The sequence below is a fragment of the Battus philenor genome, unplaced genomic scaffold, assembly GCF_028537555.1.
Source record: "Battus philenor isolate CCGP_79_NKW_IND1 unplaced genomic scaffold, ilBatPhil1.0.hap1 SCAF_10, whole genome shotgun sequence".
NCBI classification, from domain to species: Eukaryota; Metazoa; Arthropoda; class Insecta; order Lepidoptera; family Papilionidae; genus Battus; species Battus philenor.
The window spans coordinates 14,447,979-14,464,784 of record NW_027181662.1 but is presented as its reverse complement, the minus strand read 5'-3'; the positions used below and the strand labels follow the sequence as shown (position 1 = coordinate 14,464,784).

The 16,806-nt window shown below is 35.0% G+C and overlaps 1 protein-coding gene across 1 annotated transcript in view; it reads right to left on the bottom strand.

Moving 5' to 3' along the window:
* Nucleotides 1-1,284: 1,284 nt before the first annotated feature.
* The window catches only part of LOC137927240 (synaptic vesicle glycoprotein 2C-like), a 40,104-nt gene continuing 24,582 nt past the window's right edge, over nt 1,285-16,806 (bottom strand). The window contains exons 5-12 of the mRNA XM_068771022.1: nt 9,504-9,671; nt 8,205-8,321; nt 5,773-6,008; nt 4,069-4,241; nt 3,628-3,868; nt 2,833-3,113; nt 1,997-2,124; nt 1,285-1,508 (exon numbers count right to left, since the gene is read on the bottom strand). Coding sequence (XP_068627123.1) covers nt 1,384-1,508; nt 1,997-2,124; nt 2,833-3,113; nt 3,628-3,868; nt 4,069-4,241; nt 5,773-6,008; nt 8,205-8,321; nt 9,504-9,671 — 1,469 coding nt within the window. The 3' untranslated portion in view covers nt 1,285-1,383. The remainder of the gene's footprint in view (nt 1,509-1,996; nt 2,125-2,832; nt 3,114-3,627; nt 3,869-4,068; nt 4,242-5,772; nt 6,009-8,204; nt 8,322-9,503; nt 9,672-16,806) is intronic.

Genomic DNA, 16,806 nt, shown 5'->3' with positions numbered 1-16,806 from the left:
TGTAATCTATGACCTTTTATTGGCTTTATATATGATTAAAAAAGTACACTTATTACAAAATATATAGACTTCTTGTACTATAACCATATATATAAATAGTTGTGATTTTTTAACATATATGATTGTTAATAAATCTTTACAATCAATACTTATTTAAACAGAACATAAACATGCTTATTACATACAGTTTAAGTTATTTTTAGTATTACTAACTGTAAATGATAGGATTTAATTATGTGAATATTTAATATTAACACATTCCTAGCAATATTACAAATAATTCTTAATCTTAAATATTAAAGCCGCAAAATTAAATATCAAATATCCAGACATTTTCACGGCTATAAATAACACACTAGCAGAATAATTTACGCGCATATAATATAGGTAATAATAATAATTATTGGGCACAATTCACACATACATACTCAATGTAGTTTCGAGTCTTTATTGTATATTTCTAATGAATCGATCTTGTATATTTTATTATATTTTGAATCTGCGCGACATTGTATATTATTGATTATGTATAACTATAGATTCTCAAATGGAAGCTGTGTCGTCAGGGGCGGCTTTAGCTCGTGTAGCGCCCGTGTGCAATGAAACCCTGGCGCCCCCTAGGCATGCTCCCCCCCGACTATAACTATTAACTTAGCCGTCGTAACAAAAAAGTTTTTTCATATTCCAACAAGCTATTTTATAAGTAGGTATAGCTTACAGGTATGGTATTAGTGACGGACTTTCTTCTTATGACGGCAGAATGACACTCATTGTTTTTATGCCCGTACCACATCTCTGTTGCGAAACTAAGCGGCGAAGCGCGATAGATTCCAAGACGGTGCTCTTAGCTGTCTCAGGGAGCGCCCTGAGACGGCAGCGCCCGTGTGCATTGCACACCCTGCACTATAGGTTATGCCGCCCCTGTATGTCGCTCACTAGAGTCTACTGGAGTTTATTACAGAGCGGTAAAAAAATCTGAAATGTTTAAATAGTTCAAAATGTTTCTATTTTTACTTTCATGTTCTATCATTTATCATTTCACTTAGATTTTCTCTTTCCCATAGATTTTCAATAGGAGCTGTTGAAGTGACCTGCCTTCAGCGTCTTCCGTTCTACCCAGAATCCTAACGCTCCATTCTATATTGGGAAACTATATCTATACTCATGGCGCTTTAGTCCATCTGTTTGAAAATGGCCACTTAGTAAAAACTTGCAGTGTAAAACACGTATATGAATATTGTTTATAAATGTAAAATGAAATCTTATTTTAAACGTTCACTTAAACACTTACATAGCACAATTCACGTCTGTTCATTCTTTTATTGTTCACATATTTTTATTTTAACTCCACTTTATAGTTTTCTAACTACTGCTAATCTTCTTCTACATGTGAGTGGAGATGAATCTGTCGAAACCGATATTCTTCTCAATCTCTTGCTCTGTTTTGTCTGGAGCGACGCTGTCAGCGTTGTTGTCTAGTTTGATCATCATAATGGCACCAATTGAAACTGTAAAAAGAATTGTTAGTTTTGTGAGTTGAGTCATTTTAATATTCTGATTATCTTAGTTTAAAATAACTTTATTTTATTTATCAAACAAAGAGAATGTAGCGCTCTTTAATCGAATGCAAGTGAGATGTAAAGAAATAGAAAAATAAGGATGTGTTTACACACTACTCCTTTTTTTAAAAGCATATTAAACGGTTAAACGAATCTTTATTATTTACAGTCTTCTAGGTTATATTTTTGATTTATTTAAATGTTTTTCGATATGCCATCTTTTTCCGAGAAGCACAAGTCACAGATTAACAAAAATCAATACAGAATACACTAAATAACAGTTAAATTGTAAATCAGTCCAAAAATACGCTTTTTCATAAGGTATCAGGAACATTGTGTATGCTAGCTAATTCTAAAACATCATAAAAACATTGCCTGACTATTTTGAATTCGTATTTGAACAAAAATTCGTTCAGAAACGAGCGGATGATACTTACTGGTAAGAAGAGCAGCCACTGACACGAATGGCGCTGGGCAGGAGTAATCCAGGAGTACTCCAACGGCCAGGTTGGAGACAACCCCACCAGCTCGACCCCACCACGCACCCCAACAGACGCCGAGACCGCTGTGTGTTAAAATGAATAACTTCTTACCTTACGAATTGACTCATCACAATATCTTAGAAACCATATGGGTTAAAGACTTGAAATTTCATAAAAATATTTATTTTATTAAGTAAAAATCAGCTAAGAACACTTTTCGCCAAATTGTATAAGAATAGGTGGTAGAGAGGAATGTATATTTTTAAACTTTTGCTCCTATGATATAAAACTTAGCTTGAACATTTTTCTGGTATGTCAATAATTATCGTAGATAGATTTTAAGAATTTACTCAACCAGTGAACACCAAGTATTTTAAATTTATTTATTTATATTAAAAAAAAGTTTAAAACTAACTTAATCTAAGTTTTATTCTATAAGACCTGGAGGACCCAACATACTGAACAATTAACAAACCATAAGTAAGAAAAGGACCAATATTTAGCCACTTCCGCACATGCAGTGGTAATCGTGCAATAAAGTGCATCGCCCGCCAGCCCGCTGATAAATGCGCACGCGGCAAACAATGTAAATCACACAACCGCCACTTTGGTCCTTTTCTTACTTAGGATGGACTTCCGCGAGGTAACGCCTGATTCCATTAAATAACAAACCATGAGCTACGTAAAGCTACGGAGGGAATTTTTAACGGAATTTCATTTTTCAAAACCTCTGACCATTTCAAAACTCTACCCTCTTTTACCATTTTATTCCCCCACTCACTTCTACCCACCTCAATTTAGCCGGAAGTGCGTGTAACAGCAGCCGAATCAGCAATACATTGCCGTTAAGTGACGCTGCGTTAAGTGCAGCAGCAGCTGCAACTGCCACTTTACTGGACGTGCCACACGAGCACGCACTTGCTGCCAAGCACGCGCAAGCTAACGCGCATGCCAACGCGCATGCAGCCCCAGCGCGCTGGACTCCACGAGCTCCGCCCCGTCCGCTGAGCACCGCACACGCTGCATTCCCAAGTACACAGCACGCTCCCACTATTAATCCAGAAGTGAACACCTGTAAAATCAAAAATGTTCATTATATTCTCGTGGAATCCAAGAAAATAATACCAGAAAACTTGAGTTTCATTAAAAATTGCTCCAAATTCGAATCAAGAATTAGAAGACGTAGAATATATTCCAAAGAAAGTAACCAAACAAAACCAAGCGGATTGAACAGTATATATTTAAAGGTACATATATACGAATACGATGTTTCATATATAACGAAATCAAGCATGTAGCATAAAAAACCATAGTCAAACATTTTACTTCTACAGATTTTATTATTTTTCATATAATACAATTTACAAGGAAAAATATTCTAGCTTTTTATATTCCTAATTTTAAGGAGGCTTTAATAAGGTTATATACCTAAAGTTAATTCACTTTTCATAAGATATTATTCAAATACGCCTTCCTAATCCTGCTACGAGGGTCGACACTCCGGAGCACCTTTTCCCGGGACCTAGGACCCGCAAAGTAAGAAGTTAGGACCCTATATATATTATAAATAAAAGTAAAATACTTACACGACTATCTATATTCTCATCACATCTCCCGTCACTTCTTCCATCATTACTGTTAAAAAGAGTTCCATTAAACCTCTCCATGTCCTGTCTGAACGTGTCAACTACTTTCAGATCCTTCCACGCGATGTTACTGGCGTTGAAGAGTTTTGCAGTTTCTGGTAAAGATGCTCGGGAGTAGGCACACTCTTTGCCTTGCATTCTGAGTAGCAGTTCAGGTATCCAGAGGTTTAAGCCGAAACCACTGAAAAAAGACGAAAGTTTTAAGATAATTCTCAATCCGGCGTGGGTAAGTTTCCATTAAGTGGACGACATAATTAAGATCCCATGAAGTAACTGCATAAGGTGAGGACGGAACCGCTCATTGTAGTGATTTTTGGGATGAACTATTCCTTGCAGTTGGCATTTATCAGCTGCAAAAAATGCAAAAACAGTAATACTCACGCTGCCATGTTCGCGAAGAAAACGAAGAGAATCAATGTCGACTTCCACGCGTATGTCTTGGATACGAACATCCTCAGATCTTTCAGCACTCCAATGAACAACGCCTTCGTTCTGTTCTCTTCTCCGTTCACAGTCTTCGCAACGAATATGTTATCTGGTACCAGCTTCTTTATCTATAACAGTATTTAAACTTCATAACCACAAAAATATATTATACATACAACATATATTTCCACTCTCAGATGAAGAAATAGTAAGACGGTTTCCTACGCGGTAAAATCCATTGGATTATCATCTGTATTCGGGAGGAACTCTACATTTCCAGCCAAATGTACAGATAGCTTTCTATATAAAGTGCATAGACACATCTGTTGAAAATGGTCAAATTCCTCTGACACCCCTCCTTTTAAGTAAATTCATCAATATATTTTTTATATTTATAAGTAAGACATATTTATTAACTTATTTATTGATATTATTTTCTACTTTGAATCATATATATTGATCACTGTGTAGTGGTAGCCCTGCAGTAGAGGATTGAGATTTAAAATCTTAATTCGCAGGTTTGATTCCTTGCGTACAAACTCATATAATTCACACTCTTGCATTAGTTATATAGGGTTACTACAGCCCACAAGTAAGATCCAAAGGCATCTTCTGCGTACAATAGTACCATACTGCGATTGCCAACCTTCCTGCCAAGCCTGGCGAATTTGATAAATCCGCCCATAGATGTCTTAAGTAGAGGACTTCGATATTGAAACGATAATTAAATTGAGCTTCCCTATTATCGCAATTAATCAAAACAGAATTTACTAGCTGCTCCAAGCACATCTCTATTAAATAGCCTAGGACAAATTAGAAATTTTTTGTGACAATTTTCACAAGTTTCTTTAAAACGTTATTTAAAATTCACATCCAAGATGTAAAAATTAAAGTTTTTTTTAACATATTCTGTTTAATGTACTTGATGTCTTTTAGAAGCTTCGTCTTTTTCTAGATCTTTCTAGTCTAACATTCTTCAATCAGTTAAGTGCACGTTTATCACAGTATTGATCTTATATAGGAATTAAATGTTGGGTTTCCAGGTGTTAAGAAACAACTACCTATATATATATACCTATATTTAGAGGTTACTAGTCCGCCTTTGACCTTCAACACCACGACCCACCACCAGATTGAGCAATACCTGTTCACTCTGACCTTGAAGAGATCCGGAAAAAATTTTTCAGGAAATAAGGAAGTCGGCAGATTGTTTCATACTGTTGGAACTTTTAACAGAACTCTTATTGATCGTCCACTTATTATTTTATTTTTTTAATCTATTTTATTTTTGACTGTTCCGCTTCGCAAGGCGTTATAGTTGTGGAGAAGAAGCAGGAAGAAACTCCACAACAATATATCTTTCAATAAAATTTAACAATCTCTGTATGTATGTATATATATATATATATTTATATAAATATATATTTATATTAAATATATATATATATATATATATATATATATATATATATATATATATATATATATATATATATTATCGGGGCTGATATATATATTTATGTTAAATATCATCAGCATACGCATAGGCCTTCCCAAAGATGACCACGGTGCTCGCATCTAGCTACTTCCAGTGACCTTGACAACCTCCAATTTGAGGGGGGAGCCTTTACCCTTGGTCTACTCATCATGTTTACTCACCTTAAATTCTCCGGTGATGCCTGTATTGCTCTTGTAAATTTTAGCCAACAGCTTTAAAGCCTTATCACTTCTGTTCGTATCGCAAAGAAGCCTTGGACTCTCGGGTAGGAATAGCACCCATATACCGGACAGAAAACCCGGGATGCTTCCAAGCGCCAGATACAGCCTCCACGATTGAATTGGTAGCAGTGTTGAATAATTTTCTATTTTGAATGGTATCACTAACCAAGCGATCGCTGAAAATAAAAGGAATATTTTAATTAATATAGAAAATATAATAAAGACTCTTAAAAAAAAACATATTGCAATTAAAGTTACAGGTAAACTTATAATTGAATTTATTAAAGGAGATACACTCTCAGAAAAAAAGAAATCTAGAGTATCTTCGATTATTTGAACACCATGTTGTTTTAATTGCGGTATAAAATTCATATATTTGTTGGCACTACAGTTTTCATAATTATGCTTATAAACTACAGTATGTTTAGGTTTTAAAAGTCAACCCAAAACAAGTTAATCCTGAATTTACCGCTTTGTAAAATATATACTGTTATATACAGGTTCATTGGTTAGAGGTGTTTACATCTATTTTGAATCAACCTGTATAAAGTGGTCACTCTGAAATATGTCACATTAATTTATTTTTTATATTTGTAATGCGACTGGCCAGTAACTTGTGGCAGTACAGTCTCTAACAGATTAAAAAGAATATATTATTATCTGTATATTTTTTTGAGATCATTGATTTATGGCTATAATGTTCTATACATTAATTGATATGAAATGTGCAACAAGTATAATTATAAACACAAAACTATGAAAGTGTTGAGCGGTAAATTTCGACTCGCAAGCAGGTCATGAACCCCTGCAATCACTGACCGAGTTTAAAATCAACGTAATTATGACTCAAGCAAATGACTTGCACCTTGCATTGGCATTGACCGTGTCGCTTGTTATGGGTTTAAGATCAAGCAAACATTTGAACACTAGATCACTTTTACTGGCCTCTTTACACAGTAATCTAGCTTTGTCTGTCTGTTACTTACAACCTACACACCTACAATATACTGTTAATGTATGTTTGAAATTATTATTTGACTTCTAAAAGTGTGTCGCACTTTTTTATGCTATCCTCATTACTTATTATCTGTATTCTATTCTAATAGAAGCGTGTTCTAGTACTATGTATCTACAATAAAGTATGTATTTAAAAATAAATGACAATCAATCGGCAAATTGAAAGCGCAAAGCGTGAGAATGACTCGACAGAATCGACAATTTTTTTTAAATCTTTATTGAAGTTTGCGGAACTTTCTTATGGGGAAAAAAAGTTTTAAAAATATAGTACACTTTTCATTTCCTGTACGAACCACAGAGTAAAAAAAATCGTATAGTAAAAAGATTTACTGTAAAAATATTATAATTAGGATTATTACTAAAATATTTCAAGAAAACTTATTTTATAAGTAATCATTGATATTTTTTATTAAGACATTAAATAAATTAAAAAGTATCTCATAAAAATACGTTTTAATTTTTTTTCATTTAGTCTGCGTAACAGTTTTGACAGTACGAATCTTCATCGTTGAAGGTCGAGCCTTTCTTGGAAAGCTTTAGTCGTGGGTCCGACGAGATGCATCCACAGGTCACAGCAGATCATAGAGCCTGATTTTTTGAGTGCTTCCTTTATTGTGAGGACCGTCACCATCAGCACAGAGTCCGCCTAAGGAGTGACTGGATCACTCTCTTCGCCTCTTTCCTTTTACTTCTCCCACGACAATCAGTTTATCGAGACTATATGGTCAAAGATGGCGGAGAATAAGTCCTATGATTCTCCTGGTAGTCCACGGTATGCGTGTCATCCTTCGCCAAGCTTTGAAAGTACCATTCTTCCTTTGATCTGCCTTGCGAATTGTCATTTTTTTGGTGTTGAAGTCACTTTTTTCTGTACAGCTAGTAATATATTATAATAGAATAATTATTCACATTATTGTTATTCAAATTGACATATATGGAACTAATAGAAATCATGTCCTCGATTTGATTTTAAAGTAACATACACATCGTGTTGTTACACGGCGGCCATCTTGTATCTATCGCACACGTGACTATTTATAAATGGAATTTCACCACTTCCATTTGATGAACTGTCAAATCGTTTGTGATGAGAGAGTGTATAGTTTGATTAAAGTCTCCCGTTCTGTTAAAATGAAAGTTTAAAATCCACTTTCTTTTTGAAAATGTTTTGTATAGTTTTAATTAAAACGTATTTAGTTTTTTTTTTTTTGGTTTTATTGATGACCACAGCATATTGTAATTTATATAAACACAGTAGATCCCACAGTTCTTGGTTCACTTAAAAATCATAGCCAACATTTTGTGAATACGTTGATCACCTCATCACTAAATGCTATAATATTTACAATATTTACCAGGTAGTATAAGCCACGCCGCTACAAAGCTCATGCCGGTGATGTTTAGATACAGCTGCCGTCTCTTCACACCCACCAGGTCTGATAAATAAGTGAACACGATAGTAGATGGTCCACCTGAAATTTAGATATACATCCTGAATTATATTCTAAATAACTAATTATTTATTAAGATAAGTGATGAAGGCGTTATCGTCGTGTCGGTCTATAGACGCCTATTCCAAGCCTTATAGGCTTTTAAGATTCCCCCAAAGGTAAGAAGAGAAGAAGAAGAGATATACCATTACCATGACGCATGGTAAGCGATCGTAGTGGGGTATATAAGAAACTTGTTTATGACCAATCGCAATCTTATATAATTAATGTACAACGTATGAATTATATAAGATTGTAATTCCGGGAATCGAAGCTGTGACTTAAGATCGACGGTTTCAATCCTCTACCGCTGAGCTACCAGTGCTTATAAAAGATATCTAGTGATGTAGAATATTCAATATTTGAAATTTCCAATTCCAGACGCTTCAAAAACGCTCTTTTAGCGGTTTATTGTTATATATACCATACCACCATGTTGAACTTCCTTAAACCTAGCGCCGAGGATAGGCTTCCTTCTAGGTGGCGATATAGTTAGGATCGCAGAAGTCTGGATGCAGATAGCGCAGGAGTGGACCGTCAATAATAAAAATAAGGAAGAAAAAGAATAATAGAACCTCTTAGTCAAAAGCGATGTCCAAAGTGACTTTATAGTTGAAAATGTTTAAGTGTTTTATGCATAATTACTTTGAACATAATTTAACAGCTTTCGCAAATTTGTTCAGATAAATGACGGAATGAATTACTGTACGTATTCTTTTTTTGAATTTTAATTCTTTTAAGAACTAGTTTTACGGATGTATGTGAGAAAAAGACCAATATTTAGCCACTTCCGCACATGCAGTAGTTCAATCATTCAACACGTGTTTTACCCCTCCACGGAGCATCTTCAGAAGTTATGTTACACCGATGAGTGCCAAACACAGGGTCTGTGAGAGTGATTTAACGGTGGCAGTTGTGTAATTCGCATTGTTTGCCGCATACGCATTTATCAGCGAGCTGGCGAGCGGTGGCACTTTGTTGTACGACTGCCGCTGCATGTGCGGAAGTGGCTAAATATTGGTCCTCTTCTTACTTAGGATGGACTTCCGCAAGGTAACGCCTAATTCCATTAAATATTAAGGATGTATGTTACAATATTTACATAGTTCCAGCAAAATTAGTTGAAGTATGTAAGATCGTAGAAAAAACACACAGTCGTCTTACCTATCAGGAATCCGTTAATAGTCCTTGCGGCCAGGAGTATCCGGTAGTCGGAGACGGTGCTCTGAGCCAGGAGTATGGCGGAGTCCACTAGTAGTGTCATGCTGAGGATGTTTCGTCTACCAAACACATCCGCCACGATTCCCCAGAAGAACGCACTCGCCACTCCACCTGAGAAAGAAGAAAGATTATGTAGTTTTAATATAATCTCTCTTAAATAGGAGATTAATAGATATATCTAGATACAAATTTTATGAAGGAAGAGGAAAGCATTTATAACTTCCTCAATTCAAATAATTTACGTCCACTAAAAGGAAAAGACCTCCCACAAAGATGGCCACAATGACCAGCTTTACTCTACCTGCATCCAATGTCTTCCCGCGACCTTATCTATGTGTAATAGATATATCTAGACACATTTAATGAACAAGGACGAAAGTATTCATAACTTCTTTTCAGCTGAAAGAGGCTTACTGCAAGGCAGTGACCTGCGCCAAGGCTCGCCACGATGACCAGCCTTACTCTACCTGCATCCAATGACTTTCCGCGACCTTATCTATGTGTTATAGATATTTCTAGACGCATTTAATGAACAAGGACGAAAGTATTCATAACATCTTTTCAGCTGATAGAGGCCTACTGCAAGGCAGTGACCTGCGCCAAGGCTCGCCACGATGACCAGCCTTACTCTACCTGCGTCCAATGACTTCCCGCGACCTTATCTATGTGTTATAGATATTTCTAGACGCATTTAATGAACAATGACGAAAGTATTCATAATTTCTTTTCAGCTGAAAGAGGCTTACTGCAAGGCAGTGACCTGCGCCAAAACTCGCCACGATGACCAGCCTTACTCTACCTGCGTCCAATGACTTTCCGCGACCTTATCTATGTGTTATAAATATATCTAGACACATTTAATGAACAATGACGAAAGTATTCATAACTTCTTTTCAGCTGATAGAAGCCTTCTACAAGGCAGTGACCTGCGTCAAAGCTCACCACTTGACTTGGACCACTTACAATGCATCTCTTGTGTAAGCTAAGAATGAAAGAAATGCCTATTTGATAACATAAGGGATCACATTGACCTCTACTAACGACATAAAATGTTTATTAAATAAATATTCAATTATATTAACTTAAAATTAACTAACAATTAACTTAAAATTGACTTATAATTAACTTAAAATAGCTGCGAGGTCCTAAACACGGCCCAGGATAGCGGAATTTGTTTGTAAATTAAAAATTTTCATTAAATTTTACTAAACGTTTCTTGACCTATTTAAAAACTATGAATATCCAATTCATTTTGAGTCATCAATAGAGTGGATAGAAGAAAGCGGATAATTTGATAATATCCTTCCGTCGTCTCAAAACTAAACATTAGATAGTACAGCGAACAGCTCAAGTAGTGCGAACATTGTATAGGTTCAGATACCTTCCGCTGCGTTATATATTTTCGTCATTGTATTTTTATTCATAATTTTTTTTGATATGAAATTATATTTCATTTTTGAATCATTAAATACACACAAAGTACATTGAAAAAGGAACAAAAAGACTTACTGCGGGGTAGAACACAGAATCATTGCTTAACATATATAACGTATGTTAGATATTTGGTTAAAATCACGTTCTTATTTTAAATTTGTGATTTTAAAAAATTACCATCGCTGAAACTTACCAAAAAGTAGTTTTATACGCACATACAAGCCAAGTTGCAATAACACCGATTTAATCTACCACGATGTTCCATCATCGCTATGTGGTTGGACCTAGGAAAAGTTGTCACACATCCGTAGTCACATCAGCGACAGCGTGAAGAAAAAGCGTGAAGTGAAGAAAAGATCTACTCTTTTTTTTCTAAGTAAATGTTCATCGGAACCTTAAGCACTTTAATTCTTGGCATCTTTACCTAACTCCGACAATGGACTTTCTCAAATCCATCACCTAAATGTTACTAACACCAAGAGAGCGAGTACTCACTCGCAGAAACAAGTTCTAGAGTGGATAATTGAAGCCTTATTAAGGATATATATACATATATATACATATATATATATATATATATATTGAGGTTCGAAACCCAGGAAACGATCTTTGCTGAAATCATTTTAGCAGAAAGTTAAAAAAATGTTGTGTCCTAAATTTTATAAAATTACATTGTCAGTTTTCATACTCTACGAATATTAATAAATGAAATAAAACTATTTTTCACGGATATCGCGAGTTCTTTTGATTTTCATTTTCCCTTCATTATGGGTACTACAGCAACCACAGTCACAAAACTGAAGTGTTGGATGCCAATACGTCATATTTAGTTAAGATGATCACCTTCGTCATCATCGTCCGATCTTCATATAATAAGCTTACGGTATATAAAACTCTTCCTATTGAATGATGTTAAATATGAAAAATAAATAATTCAATAAAATACATTTTTATTTCAATTACAATTTTGTTTTAATTATCGCATACACTTACATCATTGTATTGAAGTCGGTAAGACGCAAATCATTCTAATATTTTTCCGGTAAAGAAACATATTGCGTATTAAAACGCAGAATCATTACTTATGTAACAAATATTGTATATTTGGAATTAAGAACGTTCTAATTTTAAATTTGCGACTTTTTAAAAATGAAGTCGCTAAAACATACATAAAAGGAGTTTGATACGCACATACCTCTTTGGAGGTGTGACAATGATTTGCAATATATAGTCATCTAATGGTATATTCTATGTTTTATATTGATTTTATATTGTATTATCCCTGATCGGATAAAAAAACGTAATTACTTTATCTAAAACGACATCTTGTAAAAAACTGTATCTCCCTATTTAAATCATTTCTGTTATTTTTTAAACGGTTTTATTTAGTTCCACCTGTACGGAATTTGTTTATTTATATGGGTCAAAATTAGAAATTCAAATTTAAGCACCTTCCCGTTGTCAAATTGATCTGAAATTTGGTACACACATTTAATTTAGATGACAAAACAATATAATAAAATCAATAACATTATAAATCTAAGATGGCCGCCGATACAAAATGGCGGATTACATATTTTTCCTTAACCCCCTCAATATGTGTATCAAATGAAAGGGCTACACTAGTAAAATACGATGATAATGTCAAAATTTAAAATTCAAGATGGACGCCGTTCCAATATGGCGGACTAGGTACATATTTTTCCACAACCACCACAATATGGGTATCAAAAAACCGTTTAACTTAGAAGTTTTTTAAATGTATTTATTCCAATTTAAAATAATTATAACTAATAAGTGGATTGGAGCAGTGGTAGAGAACTGACTTTCGATTATAGTACACAGGTTCGAATTCCGGGATCCAATGTTATTTATAATTCAATCTTTGTGCATTAATTATATAAGATTGCTACTGCTCACGTAGTTTTCAAAGGATGGGCAGCATTATGCTCTGCATATCATAAAACAACACTGCGATCACACACCCGCCTGCCAAGCGAGGTAATTATGGTATGTTCCCCCGTAGATATCTTTAAGGGAGACCTATACCTTGCAGTGGGCGTTTATGGGCGTCTTAATGATCGGAATAAGAGGAAACATTTCTTTGTTGCAGAATGAAGTTATGCCATTAAATTGTCATGGTATAAAAATATACAATTTTAATTATGTTATAGTTAATTTGATGCACAAACGCGCTTGTTCAGCTAGGCATGCTGATCTTGAATATTTAATGGAATCAGGCGTTACCTTGCGGAAGTCCATCCTAAGTAAGAAAAGGACGAATATTTAGCCACTACTCAAAAGTCAAACCGAAGAGTGATTTGGCGGTGGCAGTTGTGTGATTCACATTGTTTGCCGCATACATCAGCGGGCTGGCGGGCGGTGCACTTTGTTGCATGACTACCACTGCATGTGCGGAAGTGGCTAAATATTGGTCCTTTTCTTACATTACGTTTTAAGAAAGGTAATATAAAACCTTTTTTTTAATACACATATTATTTTTCACTTTCGGTAGGGCGAAAGCTTAAGTATGTCAAGTAAAGAGGAGAGGAGTCTAATCGATAGAAATTAGAACGAAATTGAGGTCTCTAATGACATTCTTCAATTTAAAGCGAGCCTTGTTTAAGAGGAAGATGATAGCTTTGATTAATCGAAGAAGGTGAACATATTGTCAGGGTATATTACATATTATAAGAGTACTGTAGCCGTAGTAACCAACAATACAGATCGTGAACCCTATAAGTATACCCTTGCAGTGGGCAACGAAACGACGACAAAGAAATTGCATCATACATATCAAACACTAAATATAATGTCAATTGGTAAACTAAATATAGGAACTTTAATATTTTTTTAAAATAATACGATATATTACGCAGAAATTATTGATATGTGAATAGTTTTATATATTAACACCTCATTACTGTTTCGGCGCCAGAGTTACATCGTAAAACGGTTTTTACATAAATGGTAACAAGTTCTATTATCGCGATCTGTACAAATTCTGATATAAACACAAACTTGGTTGTGTTAGCACATTTACCGGGTATAATCTAAGATAGGGACTGTCCAATATTACCGCTTCACCTCAAAATAAGTCAAAGGGAATACCCAATTTTATGTATTTTCATTATAAAATGTTATGAAACACGTATGGCGTAAACTACATAGTCGGCAAAATTTCTAACATTTTAACACGTTCACTGCGGGTCCAATTTTGAAGAACTTTCAGCTGGTGCGCTGCGGAGGTCGAATCAGCCTCAAGCTGAAATTCCTAGTAGTGCGGTTGAGGCCTTTTCTGCCTCATGTTTCAATCATTTTTTTTACAATATTGAGTCAATGCTTCGCAGACATAAAGAAAGCTATATTTGTCTTATTAATATAAAATAATCTGCAGGACAAGTCTAGACATAGTATTGTAAACCAATATCATTCAGTATCTTACGTATGCATCCAATGTGTTACCAGTAAAGATTACGACACTGAAATGAAACCTCTCACTCCTGGTTACTATCGTGTCACGTATGATGACCAGCTATTTAAGGCATTAGGCCGAGTCCGCGAAACTCCTTGAGTGATTTAAAGAAGTCAATATACATACAGTGGCTTCACAATATATTTATGATAATATTTTGTACGTTTACAATAATAATAATAAATAAAAAGAATACGGTTCGTCCATAATGTATTTACAAGGCACCCTGAAAGACTGTACCAAAGTTTCGACTGCAAAAGGTCAGAAACAGATTTTTAAATAAAACTTCGCGAAACAATCTTGGACTATCATTAACAAACATTAAAAACGCATGTAAAAGTAAATTGACTGAAAACGCTTATTATTCAATAAACGAATATTTAAATGACAAGAATCCTTGGCAATGATGACATCTGATAAAATGTACACGTATAAATCTGTATTGTTAAATTCTGTTAAAGGATGTATTGTTGTGTAGTTTCTTCCTGATTCTTCTCTACAACTATAACACCTTGCGAAGCAGAGTAGAGTTTAAAATAAAATAATTAAGAAAAGGACCAATATTTAGCCACTTCCGCATATGCAGTGGTAGTCGTGCAACAAAATGCACCGCCCGCCAGCCCGCTGATAAATGCGCATACGGCAAATGATGCAAATTACACAACTACCACCGTTAAATCACTCAACACGTTTTTCACCCCTCCACGGCATCTTTAGGAGTTATGTTACACCGATTAGTGCCAAACGCAGAGCTCTGCGCATTTATCAGCGTGCTGGCGGGCGATGCACTTTGTTGCACAACTACCACTGCATGTGCGGAAGTGGTTAAATATTGGTCTTTTTCTTACTTAGGATGGACTTCCGGAAAAAAACGTTTGATTCCATTAAAAATAAAAAAGATAAATAATAATAAGTTGACTATCGATTAACAAAATTAAAATTTTTTCATTAATTATATAGAATTGTAATTGCTGACAACGAGTTTCCAGAGGATGGGATGCAGTGTCCTCTGCGTACCATAATACCACACTGCGATTGCCAACATGCCTGCTGGTAGGTGGACCAATGACATATTAAAGATCTCAGGAAGTCGCTAGATACGAGCAGCGCAGGACAGGTCTTCCTGGCAATGTATAGTAAAAGTCTACACCTTATATTGGACGTCTATGGCCTGACGGGACAAAGACATCAGCTATCACCGTAAATGACTTAAAATAATAAATGATGAGAATAAAAAAGTGACTCTCATGCTTAAACCATTCATCAGAAAAGTGGTGCAGTCTACATCAAATAGTAACAAGACTCAAGACCATGATAAATTAAATAAAAACAGAATAAAAAGTCAGTTACGACTCCAAAGAAATATGGAGTAAGATACAAAGCCTAGAGAGGCAAAATAAATTAAACAAAAGAAACTCAATAAGGCGCTTTTATTGAAATGTATGTTAAAATACGAATGTAAATATTAAAATATCATAATTAAAAATTCACAAAAGTATTGAAAATATAAGGAATTTAAATAGATGAATCAAAAACTGTGATAATGTAAAAAATATGATAGCCAATAAAAACTGTGACCTGAGAATGTAGATGAGGTAAATAAGGCGTAGCATGGAAGAAGATATGTATGTAAAAGGATGGAGCAAAAGAGGATGTGAAATAACGAAGGAGAATGTGGAGTAAAAATAGCAAGTAAGAAAAAACCAATATATAGCTACTTCCGCCAATGCAGTAGTAGTCGTATAATATAGTGCACCGCCCGCCAGCCCGCTGATAAATGCGTATGCGGCAAACAATGCGAATCACACAACCGCCACCCTTAAACCACTCAACACGTGTTTCACCTATCAACGGGGCATCCTCAGGAGTAATGTTACACCGATTAGTGTCACAGAGTCTGTGACTTTGTGATTGGCGAAAGTAGCTATATATTGGTCCTTTTCTTACTTAGGATGGACTTCCGCAAAATAACGCCTAAATCCATTAGATAAAAATAGTAAATATGAAAAATATATTTACCCTTGTTCGAAAGGAACTTACACTAAAAACCTTTTTATTTTCATTAACAAACAAAACAAGAATATTCCTCACCACAACAGTATTTATGTCATCTGATTCACAATCGTCAAGCCATCTTTAGTCATAGATAGAAACTCGATCTGCCAGGAATGGTAAGACGAAATAAAACTTGGCTTGGCGACGTAACGGGAAAGCGCAGCGTCTAGAACTTCTAGCCTAGATTTACTTAGGTCTCTTCAATACATCGTGATCACGTCAACATATATACAGGATGATGATATTAATGATACAGGAAAAAATGTAAATACTTTAAAGAGA